This window comes from Pleuronectes platessa, chromosome 6, assembly GCF_947347685.1.
Source record: "Pleuronectes platessa chromosome 6, fPlePla1.1, whole genome shotgun sequence".
Taxonomy (NCBI): Eukaryota; Metazoa; Chordata; class Actinopteri; order Pleuronectiformes; family Pleuronectidae; genus Pleuronectes; species Pleuronectes platessa.
The window spans coordinates 15,038,154-15,052,405 of NC_070631.1; the positions used below are offsets into that span (position 1 = coordinate 15,038,154).

Genomic DNA, 14,252 nt, shown 5'->3' on the forward strand with positions numbered 1-14,252 from the left:
ATAATTGTTCATTCTGAACAATGTAATTTCACTTCTGTCGTCAGTTATCTGAGCAAAGTCTCCTTTGACTCTTGACGTGTTCAGGTGAGATTTGCGGCTTCAGAATCCACGGGCAGAATGTCCCCTTTGAGGCAGTGGTCCTTGACAAGTCCACTGGCGAGGGGGTCATCCGGGCCAAGGACAAGCTGGACTGTGAGCTGCAAAAGGAGCACACCTTCACCATCCAGGCCTACGACTGTGGAGAGGGTCCTGATGGTGCCAACATGAAGAAGTCCCACAAGTGAGTCATCCCCTGCCAGTTCACGAGGCCCTTTGCCTAAACTGAGTCCTGAGCTTTTCTCGAGCTGTTTTCAGACGTTTACCCTGAAACAAGTTCAGACAATTGGGTCCGTACACTCTCCAGATTTTGCCTTTCACATGTACAGAATGCAGCAGGACATTGTCCGTGTCTGACGAGCCGTGGGTAGAACATGCAGAAAGCAGGACATAATATATATAATTTCCGCTGGGTAGAGCACATTTTAACCAAAAGCTGTTGAATCTCGTCTTTGCAAGTTGACATCTTCTTAGGTGTCTTCTACATGTGTGGCTCTTCTTTTTCCCCCAGAAATATTTGTATTCTATTCAAGTTTTAGTCCGTCACATGTTAGAAACTTAATAATTTGTGGTGAATTCTCCAGAGATTTCCTGCTGTATTCTCACATGGCCTCACTCAGACATTCAACAGATATTTACTATAGGGATGGCAGGAAGACACTCGGAGAAAGTCTGCATTCTCTTATACAACCCCAGTCTGAAATACTGATTAAACATTAAACATTAAACAGAAGTCTGCCCTCTCATATCTATGTAGGATAAATAAGGGTTCTTTCAGATGTAACTCTTGAGGTGCAGCTCACATGAAATGTACCCATTTGCTGTGGAAAGGGACAGCAAAGCAAATAACAGAACTGTGAATACTGTTATGTGATGTTTTTATTATTTTACCATAAATTCAAAAGCTAAATTATTATTTAATTGATGTGCTGGAACTGTTGAAGCAGAGATGCCCAAAGCATAATTGTACGAAATATGTCAGTAGCTATGGTAACAAGAATGAAAGAATACAGGTTTCTTTATAGTTCTTGTGGAAATAGCCTTTGTGTCTGTTGCAACTGTCAGACAACACAAGAAAGACAAAATAATTTACAATTAAAGGCAGACATCAAACAGCATAGAGCTTCATATGCATATCCATAGCTACCGGAAATATTCCTTATTATTACACAGAATAAGACATTTCTTTTATTCTCCTCTTTCTTCATGAGCCCTTTAAATAAATAAATGGATCTCAAAAGCATCATGAAGTATGATGATAGAATATTTTTGCTTGGGTTATATCTTTTTTCATGAAGTATGTCTTTTGAACATCCCAAGTTGCCAGTGCCCTAACTTTGAAATGTCCCTATCAGGGCCACCGTCCACATCCAAGTGAACGACATCAACGAATATTCACCCGTGTTCAAGGAGAAGTCCTACAAAGCCACCGTCATCGAGGGAAAGAAGTATGACAGCATCCTGAAGGTGGAGGCAGTGGACGCCGACTGCTCGTTCCAGTACAGCCAAATCTGCAACTATGAGATTGTCACCCCTGATGTGCCCTTCACTGTCGACAAAGAAGGTGAGGACCATCACTTAAGTCTTATTGGGAAAAAGCTGCAGCGTGCCTAAGAGCCAGCAATTTTATTCAAACACATCACATCGCCTATCGATCTGTGTAAACAATGGTGACAAAAGACTGTCATTTAAAATTCACTGCAGCTTGTGAAACAATGTCAGTCTCCTTGAAATGTCGCCCGCGCTGGTCAGTGATTTGTATCCGGCTGCAGGATTGATTCTGTGTGTCTTGTTAAACAAAATGAAAGATCCAGTGAAATACAACATCAGAAATCCAGGCTAAGCTGATCTGATGCTGGTTCTGATAAAGAGGAAATACGAACAGGTGATACAGTGGCTAGAATTCACAATGATTCATAGTGTTGGTGACAGTTTAAAATGGGAACATATTAACCTGAGATAAAATCTGATCTTAGCTAAGCAAAGGCCATCACATTCTTTTAATAACATAAATACTGATCACATTCTCGTGACATGGTGAAGTCTGACAGTGAAGTCTGGTCACTTCTGGGCTTTTTGTGCATATATTTCTATTCCGTATTTCTGCTTAATGTAATATACTGTATATAACTTAATATGTCATGTTTGGGTGGGCTGCTTAAAATAATTGTATACCTGTTATCTGACTCCCCTCATTCAATGTTATTTCACTTGCTTTGTTCAGGCTTCATTAAGAACACAGAGAAACTGAGCTACGGCAAAGAGCGCATGTATAAGCTGACTGTGACTGCCTACGACTGTGGAAAGAACCGCGCCTCAGAGGACGTGCTGGTCAAGATCAGCGTCAAACCCACCTGCAAACCCAGCTGGCAAGGTAGCAAAGCTCTCCTCTACTCGCTGTAGCTCAACATCCATCACTGGTTAGGTGTGTCTTTGATGAACCAAAGCCATCCACCAACTTAACACAGGTTGCCATTGTCAAAAAGGTCATTTTACTCCTTTGTAAAGAGGCCTGTGAAAGAAATGAAGTACTTCTTAATGGACAATTACTATTGGCAGCCTCCGTATTGACTGCTCACCTTTTGTCTGTGCTGTGCTGAAGGATCCATTTTCACTCTTTTTTTCCCACACTCAATCTTCCTCTTTCAGGCTTCAATAAGAGGATTGAATATGAGCCTGGCACAGGTAGCCTGGCCCTTTTCCCCAGCATGCACTTGGAGACCTGTGATGAACCAATCACCTCTATCCGAGCCAGCATTGAACTGGAAACCAACCATATCGGGAAGGGCTGTGACCGTGACACCTATTCTGAGAAGTCCCTGCACAAGCTGTGCGGTATGTAATTGCTCCACATGGAATGGTTATTTTCAACAGATGAATAATAATTATTGTAATATTCTAAAATGCCCAACATAATTGCATCTGACCCATTTAATTTGTTTTCTAGGTGCGAGCTCTGGTACAGTGGAGCTCCTCCCTGCACCGAGCAGCTCTGCCAACTGGACGGTCGGGCTGCCCACCGATAACGGGCACGACAGTGACCAGGTGTTTGAGTTCAATGGTACCCAGGCCATCAAGGTCCCCGAGGGCATGGTGAGCACCAGCCTGAAGGAACCCTTCACCATATCTGTGTGGATGAGACATGGCCCCGGGGCCCATGAGAAGGAGACCATCCTCTGCAACTCTGACAAGACAGGTAACATCTTCGAAGCTGTTAGGAAGAAATTGGTAATTTTGCTCCAGTTTGACTTTTAGTTTGATTGTTGCTTCATTTCAGTTTAGTATACATGTAATTCTAATATGAAGGCAATTGGTTCATGACCATATTTCACAACATTAACTTGTTATGTCATTATAGGTGAATTTCAGAAAGGTGTAAACAGCTCAGAAACACAAACAATTTTCATTCTTTTTTCATTTTTAGGTCAAACTTTAAACTTTAAATGTGAAAATACCTTTTACTTACACAGTCAAATAAAATTATCTGATTGAGCCTTTGTATTCTAGTGCTGGAAAAACATTGAGGCATTGCACAAAAATACATTAAACTTGTAACGTACCAATATTGTATTGTACCAGACCTGTAATCAATTATCTGAAAATGTCAGCATCCTGTATTGAATTCAAATGGCTGGTGTCCACTGAAGGTGACAAAACTAAGTGACATACTTATTGTTGCTGCACATGTCATCTCTGAAAATATAATATATATATATATATATCTAATAAGCTAATAAGTAACTTTAGGCTCTAAGCTCCTTGATCTTACTGACTGTAAAGTCTGCGTCCTGGCCGGAGAGGGGGAGGCCGTCCATCAGCCTGTGGCCGATTGCTTATATAAGAAGGATTACATCAGAACGGCTGCGGCCTGGATCCATGATCTCCGCACAGTTCATGACCACCATACAACACACTGTCTGCTTCACAGAAACATGAATGTGTCACTTTTAAATACTAACTGTGAAACAAAAAATGATGTTCACTCCAAAATGTATTTGTTATTTTGTGATAAATTCATTACAATTCGCATCATAACACCAGGGTGTCTTGAATCTTCTTACCGTATTTGTCCATCCGCTTAAATAGACCAGTATTATTGTTAGCAAAAAAGCAAACAGACAAATCTTAATATTTTTGTCACTCGGTTGAGCAAATTGTTGTTTTTTAATAAGAAGCTGGTCATTAATTTTTACAAAGTGAAAACATAAATTTCTTTACTGTTTATTAAGGGTTTAGTGTTTAGAATTGATTGACATCTTGTGGTGAAGTTGCATACTGCAGCTGAATACCCCTCACACACCCCACCCATCTAAACATGAGAGAGAACCTGTGGAAGCCTTCAGTCGTCATAAAAACTGTAAAAAAAAACACAGTGGCTTCCATAGAGGCACTCCTGGTGTACATATAAAGTGTTTAAATATAAAGGTCCCATTCTAGGGTAAAGAAAACAATTCACACAATTTAGATGATTACCCAAGAAACTACAAATTCACTGTATATTTAAACGATCAAAATCTATAACTGAATTATAGTGCATGATATTGACATTTTCTAAAATACTAAGCCTATTGATATATATTGAGAAAAGCACAAGGAGTCAATGTGAAGATGAATCTCTCGACTTTTTGATTCCGTCATTTTTTGAGGGCTTCCTCTGAGAAAATAAGCTGTAGTTTCATTTCCAGGGCAGAGAACAATACTTAGGGTAACATCTCTGTCTGGGTGAGAGCCTGTGAAGCCATTATTTGAATCATAAGAACCACAAGTGGTGTTATTTTCATGAGCTCATTACAAATCCCAGTAGTTACATATTTCAAATGGATTAAGTTCCATAGTTATGAGCTTGTGCTGGTAACTAACAGAGCTCACATGTAACTTTCGTACTACTTCTGCTTAGAAAAAAATATAACAATACCATTTCCCTCGAGATTTAAGATTTCCCCTCTATTAGCTAACTGTGGTTGATGCTGTGGTGTTTTATAGATTCTGTTTATTCTTGTTGAGGCACTTGATGCAAAATAATCACCAATCTCCTGAATTTTTTTGTCCTGATATTTCACGTCCCGATTCCCTCTCTCATATTCTCCTCTGCAGAGATGAACAGACACCACTACTCTCTCTACGTCCACAACTGCAAACTGATCCTTCTCCTCCGTCAGGATCCATCTGAAGCCGAGAACTACAAACCAGCAGAGTTTCACTGGAAACTCGACCAGGTCAGCCGCTTCTACTACCAAGCAGCCTGCGACAGCAAATTAAACTGCATTTGACTACAGCTAGTTGTATTGTACTCTGCAACTTTCACAGTGTGGATTTCAGCTCTGTTGTGTTGCCCACAGGTGTGTGACAAAGAGTGGCATCACTATGTACTGAACGTGGAGTTCCCCACCGTGTCTCTGTTTGTGGATGGAACTACGTTTGAGCCCTTCCTGGTCGCAGAGGACTACCCACTGCACGCCTCCAAGATTGCATCTCAGCTCACGATTGGTGCCTGCTGGCAAGGTAAACTCTTAAAACAAGAAAGGGAAATGAGTCTTAACTCTCTTGTTTGGCAAAAAGTTTAATTACGACTAAATCAGAAAAACAATTAATGAAAAACTTGAATTCTTGTTACATTTGACTGATCAATTGAATCTGTAACATTTAATTATGTTAAACAGATGACTAGTAAAAAGATGCTGTAATGCTGCCTCGTAATCTGTTATTTCCTCTCGCATAGAGCTTGTGTAAAGTATATCGTGCATGTTATTTTATTGTCAGCCTATGCAGGATTAACTCTCTTGCACCTCGACCTCGTATGTAGCGTCTTAATCTTTCCTGCAGATCCTCAATCTTCCTCCCTGTCTCTCCCTGCTCTCTTGTTTCTGTCCTTTACAGAAAACTCAGGACATGACAATGACACTGAGACAGTGTCTGAGCCCACCTCAGGTTGCTCAAGTCTTTCCCTTACTCCTTGTGTCCACAATGTCCCACCATGCTAACTGCATTGTCACGCCATTTCCACTAGAATGATTCTCTCACATTCTAGATGCAGAATGAACTGTTTGATGTTTGCAGCATGATGCAGAATAGATGCAACCTTATTCTTTTTTGCATTTTCTTCACCCTCCATTTATACACTCTCCTCGCTGCAGCAGTGAGGCAGTTGTTGTTCTCTACAACCTAATACAGAAGCAGAACAAAAATAGACTTATAACAAGCACAAAACTGACATGGCTGCAGCATTTTGGATGTGCTGGCTCGTCTTTCAGAACGTGACCTTGGGGTCAAAAGCAGTAGCTCCTCCATATCAGATAGCAGAGCTGCACACACACAAACACACACACACACACACACACACACACACTGCGTGACCTTGAGATTTCAGGCTTGTTTCTAACTTTGCAGTGGTGCAGATTTATGGTCATTATTGTTCAGCAAGAAGACAACGCGTTTGTTTCACCTTTAACCCGACAGGATTTTTTGCACCTCACAGAAACACACGGTTGTTGTGAATTTTCAAGGCTCCAGTCTTCAGATATTCCACTATAAAAAAAAAGGTGACATAGGAGGATTCATTTCATCACTATCGTAGATTATCCCCACTTTCAGTTTCTTTTTTTTCTTCTTTTGAGACCATTTTTTTCCCACAGTAAGGCAGCGGCTCACCCCATTAATGCAGAAGTTGCATGTGTTTACTGTTTTGTATAAACTCATTCATCATTGTTCTGTCATGCTCTCTGGGCCGCAGGCCTTGGAAGGGCACACATTCTAACTTGCATGAAATCCATTCAAACCAGCGTTGCACATTGAGAAAGCATGCTTATATCACCTGGTAGAAAAGGTGAAGATGTGGAATATACACTTGAGTAGCTGTTTTTTTTTTTACGTGTGTGTGTGTCTCACTGTTTTCCTTTCCACATCCTTTCCTGATGTATCCAGGCGGAAACGCTCGTATGGGTCAGTTTTTCCGAGGGAACCTTGCAGGGCTCATGATTCGCTCTGGAAAACTGGAGAACAAGAAGGTGATCGACTGTTTGTACACATGCAAGGAGGGCCTGGATGTGCAGCTGCCTGAGGAGGTCGCTTCAGCTGTCAAGGTGAGGACTCATTCAACCTCTGTCAGGCTGGATGTATTTGTGCATCAGGAAGAGGGTCTGACTTTGTGGTTCTCAGCAATTTCAAGCTTCAAGGAAAAGCAAAGTCTCTCAGCGGCTTTGACAGATTGCATTTACAATGTCTCAGATGACTTTCCTATTCAAGTGGATGGAAACGTGGTCTCACAGTCCGTCACCATGTTTTCTTCTCTCAGGTGGAGATCAACCCCAACCAGTCTTCTTTGACCGTGGAGGGTGACGACATCGATGCCTTTGACAAGGTCATGCAGCACATCTCCTATTTGAACTCTCGCCAGTTCCCGACACCTGGCATCAGGCACCTTCGCATCTCCACCACCGTCAAGTGAGTCACAGTCACCAAAAATGCTTCACCACTTGTTATTATCCTCTCTACTCGGTTTCTATCCTGTCACCTTGTCTGTCAGTCAGTAGCAGCCCAATGTGCATGAGATGTTGTTTCTGTCTAAAAAACATTCAGAGACGGTTCGTCTTTCTGCTTTAAATGTGAGGATGGTTTGTTGACCAAAACAGAGGTCAAAGGTTTATCTGATTTCCATAACAGAGTAAACATGAACTGTTTTGGTATTGAATGATTGTGCATTTGTATTGTATATTTTTTATAAGCATGTATATAAAGAGAGATAAATATTAGTAACAAAATAGCAGGACTATGACAGAAAATAATGTATAAGTGTCTCAGGTTTCTGCTGAGCCTAATCCAAGTTTAATATTTGTTTTCGTCTGCATACACACTAATCTCCATAAACTGAGTGTTACTGAACTGGGCAGTTAAACCCTATGACGAATGTTTCTCATACCTACAATTTCTCTGAAAAAAAAAAAAAACTGCAGTAAGCATTTTTATATGTATAGCAGTTAGCAGCAGTTCCTCGATTTATATTCCTTACTCTCAGTTGGCAGAACTGGTTGCCAGAATTTATGGAATCAGGGCGCCTTCATATATATAGTGATCACGTTTGTCCCGGGCCAAATTGAACACCATAACAGTTGATAACCATACCCGAAAAGGTAACGGCGGTTAAGGGTTATGCGCACACCTTGACTCTGCTTCTTACTTTCCCTCTGTCTCTCTCTCACTCACTCACAAACACACACTGACCCAGACTCAGCTGACGTCTCTGACCCACTAAAGTTAAAACATTGATTTGTTTGAAATGACCTCCCCCATATCGATACTGATCACCACATAATGATTAAAACTTTTCTGAAAGGAGTAAAATCTTCCTTCATAGTTGTGCATTCATTCATAATTTAGCTCGTCTAGTCTCAACTCCCTCTCTCTCTCTTTCTCTCACGCAGACACATGTGAAACACTCACTCACACACACAAACATTGTCATCGGACACACGTCTACTCAGACTGGGTAAAAACAAGAATTTGTCATCTTAGCCAATGATGGCTGAGATGACAAATCTTGACAGACACAAATGGGGGCAGTAAATAACTGACAGAGCCAGCAAAAACGTATCATTCATTTATTGTTATTTGTTATTTGTTATTTTACATTTAACATTTAACATTTAGGAAAAGACCCAAAATGAAGACAGAAATCAATACAACCAAATTTTTTAAACCGTATTTGTATAAGATTGATTCTGTCCCAAGCTTTTTAATCCATATAAACGGTTGATATAAATATATATATATATATATATATATATATCCGGTTTCCACTTTCCTTAAAAAAAAAAAAAAAAAGTTTTGATTTCAAGGTATTTAACCTTTTATCTTCCCCACCAGATGCTTCAATGAGGAGTCCTGCGTTTCGGTGCCAGATGCTGAGGGTTACGTGATGGTGCTGCAGCCCGAAGAACCAAAGATCAGCCTGAGCGGCATCGACCACTTCGCCCGCAGTGCTGCCGAATTTGAGAGCCAGGAAGGTGTGACGCTGTTCCCCGAGCTACGCATCGTGAGCACCATCACCCGTGAAGTGGAGGCTGACGCTGAGACTGAAGTCACGGAGGGAGCTGATGATGACCCCACGGGTAAGAGAAATGCACACAGGGCGCCTACATAACCTTTGATAATGTTAAAGAGGATTAGTAGACCCATTTTTCTCAGTGGATTATTGGTATTTTCTCTTCATAGCCGGCTCAACCTCTCACTTAAATATGCTGACTTTCTACTTCAACGCCGCCGCGTACAATATGTAATCTTACTGCTGAACACGGTGAATGTGCAGTTGATGGCTTTGTAGACATATAGCAGCTCCTGAGGATTATGTCCGGGGGATGAAGGGATTGGACAGACGGAACGAGTGGGCGGGAGTGAGAAAAGCGATAAGTTGTTTACAACTGTATGGGAGGGGTCAGTTGACCAGCCGTGCCATCTGTTAGGCTTGTACATGAGCTAAGAGCAGGAGAGACAATAGACGTGCACCGAGCCTGACACAGATACAGGGAGATACCATGTCCTGTGGTGAACAGCAGGCCATGTGGGACAAAGGGCTTACAGTGATCTGTTGCTATTACCTGCATTACCCTGCCCCACCTTACTCAACCAACAAATGACATGATTAAGAGTCACTTCCACAGTCCAAAGGTCCAAAACAGAAACTTCATGAAATAATCTATTAGATGAGAAACAAGTTGATGACCTATATTACCTATATAAGAATATAGACCTATTTTTCTGAGCGGTTTTTCATGTGTCTGTTGTTAAAGTAGGTAAATTTTAAGAATACAAACCAAAAGTAACAGTTTGCAGGTTTTTTAACAGTAAACATGGATCAAATGGCTTTGAAGAGCAGTGCGGTCAGCTTCAGTGAGTTCATGATGAAGGACAGATAGTAAAGATCACTGTATATGTGGTATAATTAGCTTATAGAGATGTAAATGCATACTTAACCTATTTATATTTAAATTATGGACAATGGAAGTTACAGTAGCTGAGGTTAGGCTGTTCTATCGGCCCATATTTAATCTTCAAGATCAGGGAGATTCTACTTCCTCCACGCTTATCCCTCAATTGTTTTGTCTAGAGCATTCTCTAAATCTCTAAAATAAGACGGCTCACTGTTTTCCTCTGCTCTAAATTTTCACAACTTGTTAACTTGTCTTTGTACTTGTGAAGTGCAGCCAAATGGTCGTGTCTCACATATTTCACATATACAGAAGAAGATTTGAGTCCTGCAGGTTTTTCCAAATGCACTGAAGTAATTTCCAGTCTTGGTGCATTCACACTTCAGAAGGCATTACAGGCACAATGGACGATCCGGTAATGTACGACTCGTCAACTTTTCTCCTTTGTTCTTTCAGTCCAAGAGGCAGTGGTGTCAGAGGAGATTATGCACAACCTGGACACGTGTGAAGTGAGTGTTGTGGGAGACGAGCTGGACGGGGAGCACGAGAGCCTGGAGGTGGACATGTCCCAGCTGCAGCCGCTCGGCCTGGAGATGAGCTCCTCTAACCTGGGCCTCGTCATCACAGGTACAGTGATGAGCACAGAGCAACTTCACATAGAAAGAAAATGTTATATAATGTGTAGTTCAGAAAAATAAGCTTATTACAAACTATATTGTCTGTTTGTAGGCTTTTAATCTGTCTAAACTACATTTCATGATACCTTTTTAAGGATACATTTCTAATACTAAAAACATAATGGTCTTCCTCTAATATGGGCACACTTACTGGTTATGCTGGTCAGATTTATTATTGACCCAAACTCCTCTCTCTGTGTTCCAGGTGTGAACACCATGGCCCACTACGAACAGGTTCTGCACCTGATCCGTTACAAGAACTGGCACACTGAGGCTCTGTTTGACAGGAAGTTCAAACTGGTTTGCTCTGAGCTCAACGGGCGCTACATCAGCAATGACTTCAAGGTCGAGGTATGACGTTTGGTCACGCAACAGTGAAGCCTTCATGAGTCACACAAAATGCCCTTTTAAGCTTCATCTAAAATGGAGGGGTGTTGATGAGAGGTTGGGACGGTTTACATATGTGGTCCTTATTTTTATTCTCTCTAGGTGAATGTTATCCACACTGCCAATCCCGTGGAGCATGCCAACAACGCCATGGTGCAGCCCAATTTCATTAACCCCATCCATCATGCCTCTGTGGATCTGTCTGGTCACAACCTGGTCAACGCTCACCAAGCCTCAGGTACTGCAACGTGAAAGCCTAACATTCAAAATGTTAAACCAAAACACTGAGCAATGTTTGTCCTTTTTATCATCATACCAAACCAGATCAAGTCGATTGTTGCTAAAGAAAAACTTATTTCTCTCGTTTTGTTAATAGCTATTCCAAAGATTAGCAATAAATTAAAGTTCAGCCTCCGTCCAAGCAAATTCTTGCAATTTTTGTTTTTATCTAAAAACAGATAAAACATGATATGCATGTATATATTTCACTTGTTGAATTGTGATTCCACTTGATCCTCTTTAAGTTGACAGCCTGCTGAAGCTTCCTCCACTTGCAGTGTTTAATTTATCTGTTAAAGTTAATCCCCAACATCATAATCAAACCAGCAATCTGCTTAATTGTTGTGCTGTAGATAAATAGTTGGCCTCTGCTATAGCAAGCGTTACTGTAGCTGGATTACAGCCTATTAATTAGAAGTAGGGCACGTATGAAGCCTTGGCTGTTTGCCTGTTGTTTTTTTTTAACTGACACAAGTTTAGGGATTACCCTTGAGTGCTGTCTGTGACATCTCCTAAGGCGGCACAAACATTTATTTCCCAGCTTTAGTAATTTTCCGGGCAGTCAGGCTCACTAAGTCTTCCATCACATAGGAGAGGCCCTTTGCTGCTAATATGGTGCCAAGTGGAGCATGTCTGGAGCAGAAAGGCAAAACTATTTAAAGAATCTCACCTAGAGCTGCAGAAAGTGTTTAATTGCAGTTTACTTAGAACCATTTAACGCTGGCACTGGCCCACCGTGAAACTGCAGCCCTTGACACATGTAAGCTAGGTGTCACCACGTGAAGGCGTTTTAGGGTTTTTATGCATGAATGTGCAAAATGAACTTAGTATATGTCTAAACTCATTTTTGTCTGTTTGTGTCCACACAGTGGTTCCCAGCGCTGCCACCATTGTCATCGTGGTGTGCGTCAGCTTCCTGGTGTTCATGATCATCCTGGGCGTGTTCCGTATCCGTGCTGCTCACCAGCGAACCATGACAGACCAGGAAAGTGGCAAGGAGAACGAGATGGACTGGGACGACTCGGCTCTCACCATCACCGTCAACCCCATGGAGGTAAAAAAAATACAATAAAACACAATGTTTGCAGGAAGGTGAGATGATGAATTGACCAGTGAAAAGCTGTGGAACAGAAATGCAGAGCTCAACTAAATGTGGCCGTGTCGCAGCTCAGGCAGCTTTTCACCTGCTAATGCTCTCTGGGCAATGTGTGACCGTAACCTAGATTTATCTGAGCTGTCGTGATTTACTATGGGGATGGGGGTTGGCCTTTGTTGTAGGTATTTCTGGATTTTCACCTCACTAATTAATATAAAGGAATTTGTCTTGGAATTTTGTGTAGCCAGTCTCATGCTCCAGACAAGAGAACAGCACCTTAAGTCTTCCACAGGTCCAAAGTGACATTTCACAAGTGACGTACTTGTAACTGTATTACTATTAACTGGGATAAAACTGAAAGCAGTTCTTTTTAAACTCGACAACAGACATTGGTAGAATAAGTTAAATGATAAAAGCATCCTCTTGACAGAGAGAAAATCAAGACAATCCGATGAGTTAATGACTCTTACTACTTGTTTTATTACCAATACGACCTAAATCACAGGAATATGTCATTTTACTATTTTCATTATATGACTGCATTGAGTTATATATCAGAGATGCACGGAGATGCACCCACCACCAGTTCCTCCTGAGTGGTCTCAGCAATAATGCAGCTATAACAATTCTTTATCACTAAGAACATAAATTCTTCACTGAGATAATGACTCATCACAAACGACCCCTCTGCCTCTAATTCAGACGTACGAGGACCAGCACAGCAGTGAGGATGATGAGGAAGAGGAGGAGGAGAGCGAGGACGGAGAGGAGGAAGATGACATCACGAGCGCTGAGTCAGAGAGCAGCGAGGACGAGGAGGGCGCGGAGCCGGAGGACCAGCAGGGCGCCAGCAGACAGCAGCAGCTGGAGTGGGACGACTCTACCCTCACCTACTAGAATGAAAACACAAGCACTCACACACACACACCCCAAATGCATAGTACACTCAACACAGCTCTCTTTGACATAAACATCACCAACTAACACTTCCTCAGAGGGTTACACACACACACAAACACACACACACCTACCACTGATTCATGTCTAAGGAGCCAGGATGTAAACAAAAAAAACACACAAAAAAATTCCCTTCAGCGTCGAGGTTTTCCTGTTGTTATCTTAGTGGTGGTACTCAGTGTAGTGTAGTCATCACCGGATTGCTGATTTTTACTGTTTATTTTTTTATTTATTATATTTTAATTCCCAGGAAAACTTGGCCTACATTTGTTTTGAACTGTGTGAGGAAGCCAACCCTGCACTTTTTATTATTTCTCAGACAAGAGGCGTTCAAACAGAGAATAATTTCCATTTTTTCCCCTGATGTATATTCTTGCTTAATGCTTTTTCATTTGTTTGCAGCTAAACTCACTTGACTTGAGCTTTCTTAGTTGTCCACAGTGAAAAAAATTAGCTTTTAACAAGTAGACTGCATTTTCTTTTCACATTTTTTTTTCTTTTTAGTGCATGAGGATATTTGAGTCGTATGTGTAGAGAAATAAATTGCTTTTTAAAGATTTTGTAAATATAAATAAACCATGTAATTAGTCGGTGTGTTAGTGAAGGCCTGCTCAACAGGGTCCAATATCTAAAACAACGCAGTATGTAATGTAGAATATTTGTGTCACAGAGGCTGTAGCATGTTGCAAAGATTTTCCGCAAAAAAGCTGTTCCATCAAGCTTGTACAAAAACTGTCTGCTTCACGATGAGAAACCCAGGACTGTTCAGCAGAGGGTTCCATGACAGAGTTGTGTCTATTTTGTCTTTTTCTCTGTTGTTGCAAAAACAAAAACCATTTG

At 41.3% G+C, this 14,252-nt stretch overlaps 1 protein-coding gene across 1 annotated transcript in view; it reads left to right on the forward strand.

The window, feature by feature from the left end:
• clstn1 (calsyntenin 1) overlaps positions 1 to 13,988 on the forward strand; it is a 30,963-nt gene extending 16,975 nt beyond the window's left edge. Inside the window, exons 3-17 of the mRNA XM_053424063.1 lie at positions 85 to 280; positions 1,452 to 1,660; positions 2,321 to 2,470; positions 2,746 to 2,931; positions 3,044 to 3,292; positions 5,191 to 5,312; positions 5,436 to 5,598; positions 7,018 to 7,175; positions 7,388 to 7,536; positions 8,956 to 9,200; positions 10,473 to 10,643; positions 10,899 to 11,044; positions 11,183 to 11,318; positions 12,229 to 12,413; positions 13,158 to 13,988. Coding sequence (XP_053280038.1) covers positions 85 to 280; positions 1,452 to 1,660; positions 2,321 to 2,470; positions 2,746 to 2,931; positions 3,044 to 3,292; positions 5,191 to 5,312; positions 5,436 to 5,598; positions 7,018 to 7,175; positions 7,388 to 7,536; positions 8,956 to 9,200; positions 10,473 to 10,643; positions 10,899 to 11,044; positions 11,183 to 11,318; positions 12,229 to 12,413; positions 13,158 to 13,352 — 2,660 coding nt within the window. The 3' untranslated portion in view covers positions 13,353 to 13,988. The remainder of the gene's footprint in view (positions 1 to 84; positions 281 to 1,451; positions 1,661 to 2,320; positions 2,471 to 2,745; positions 2,932 to 3,043; positions 3,293 to 5,190; positions 5,313 to 5,435; positions 5,599 to 7,017; positions 7,176 to 7,387; positions 7,537 to 8,955; positions 9,201 to 10,472; positions 10,644 to 10,898; positions 11,045 to 11,182; positions 11,319 to 12,228; positions 12,414 to 13,157) is intronic.
• The last annotated feature ends 264 nt before the right edge of the window (positions 13,989 to 14,252 follow it).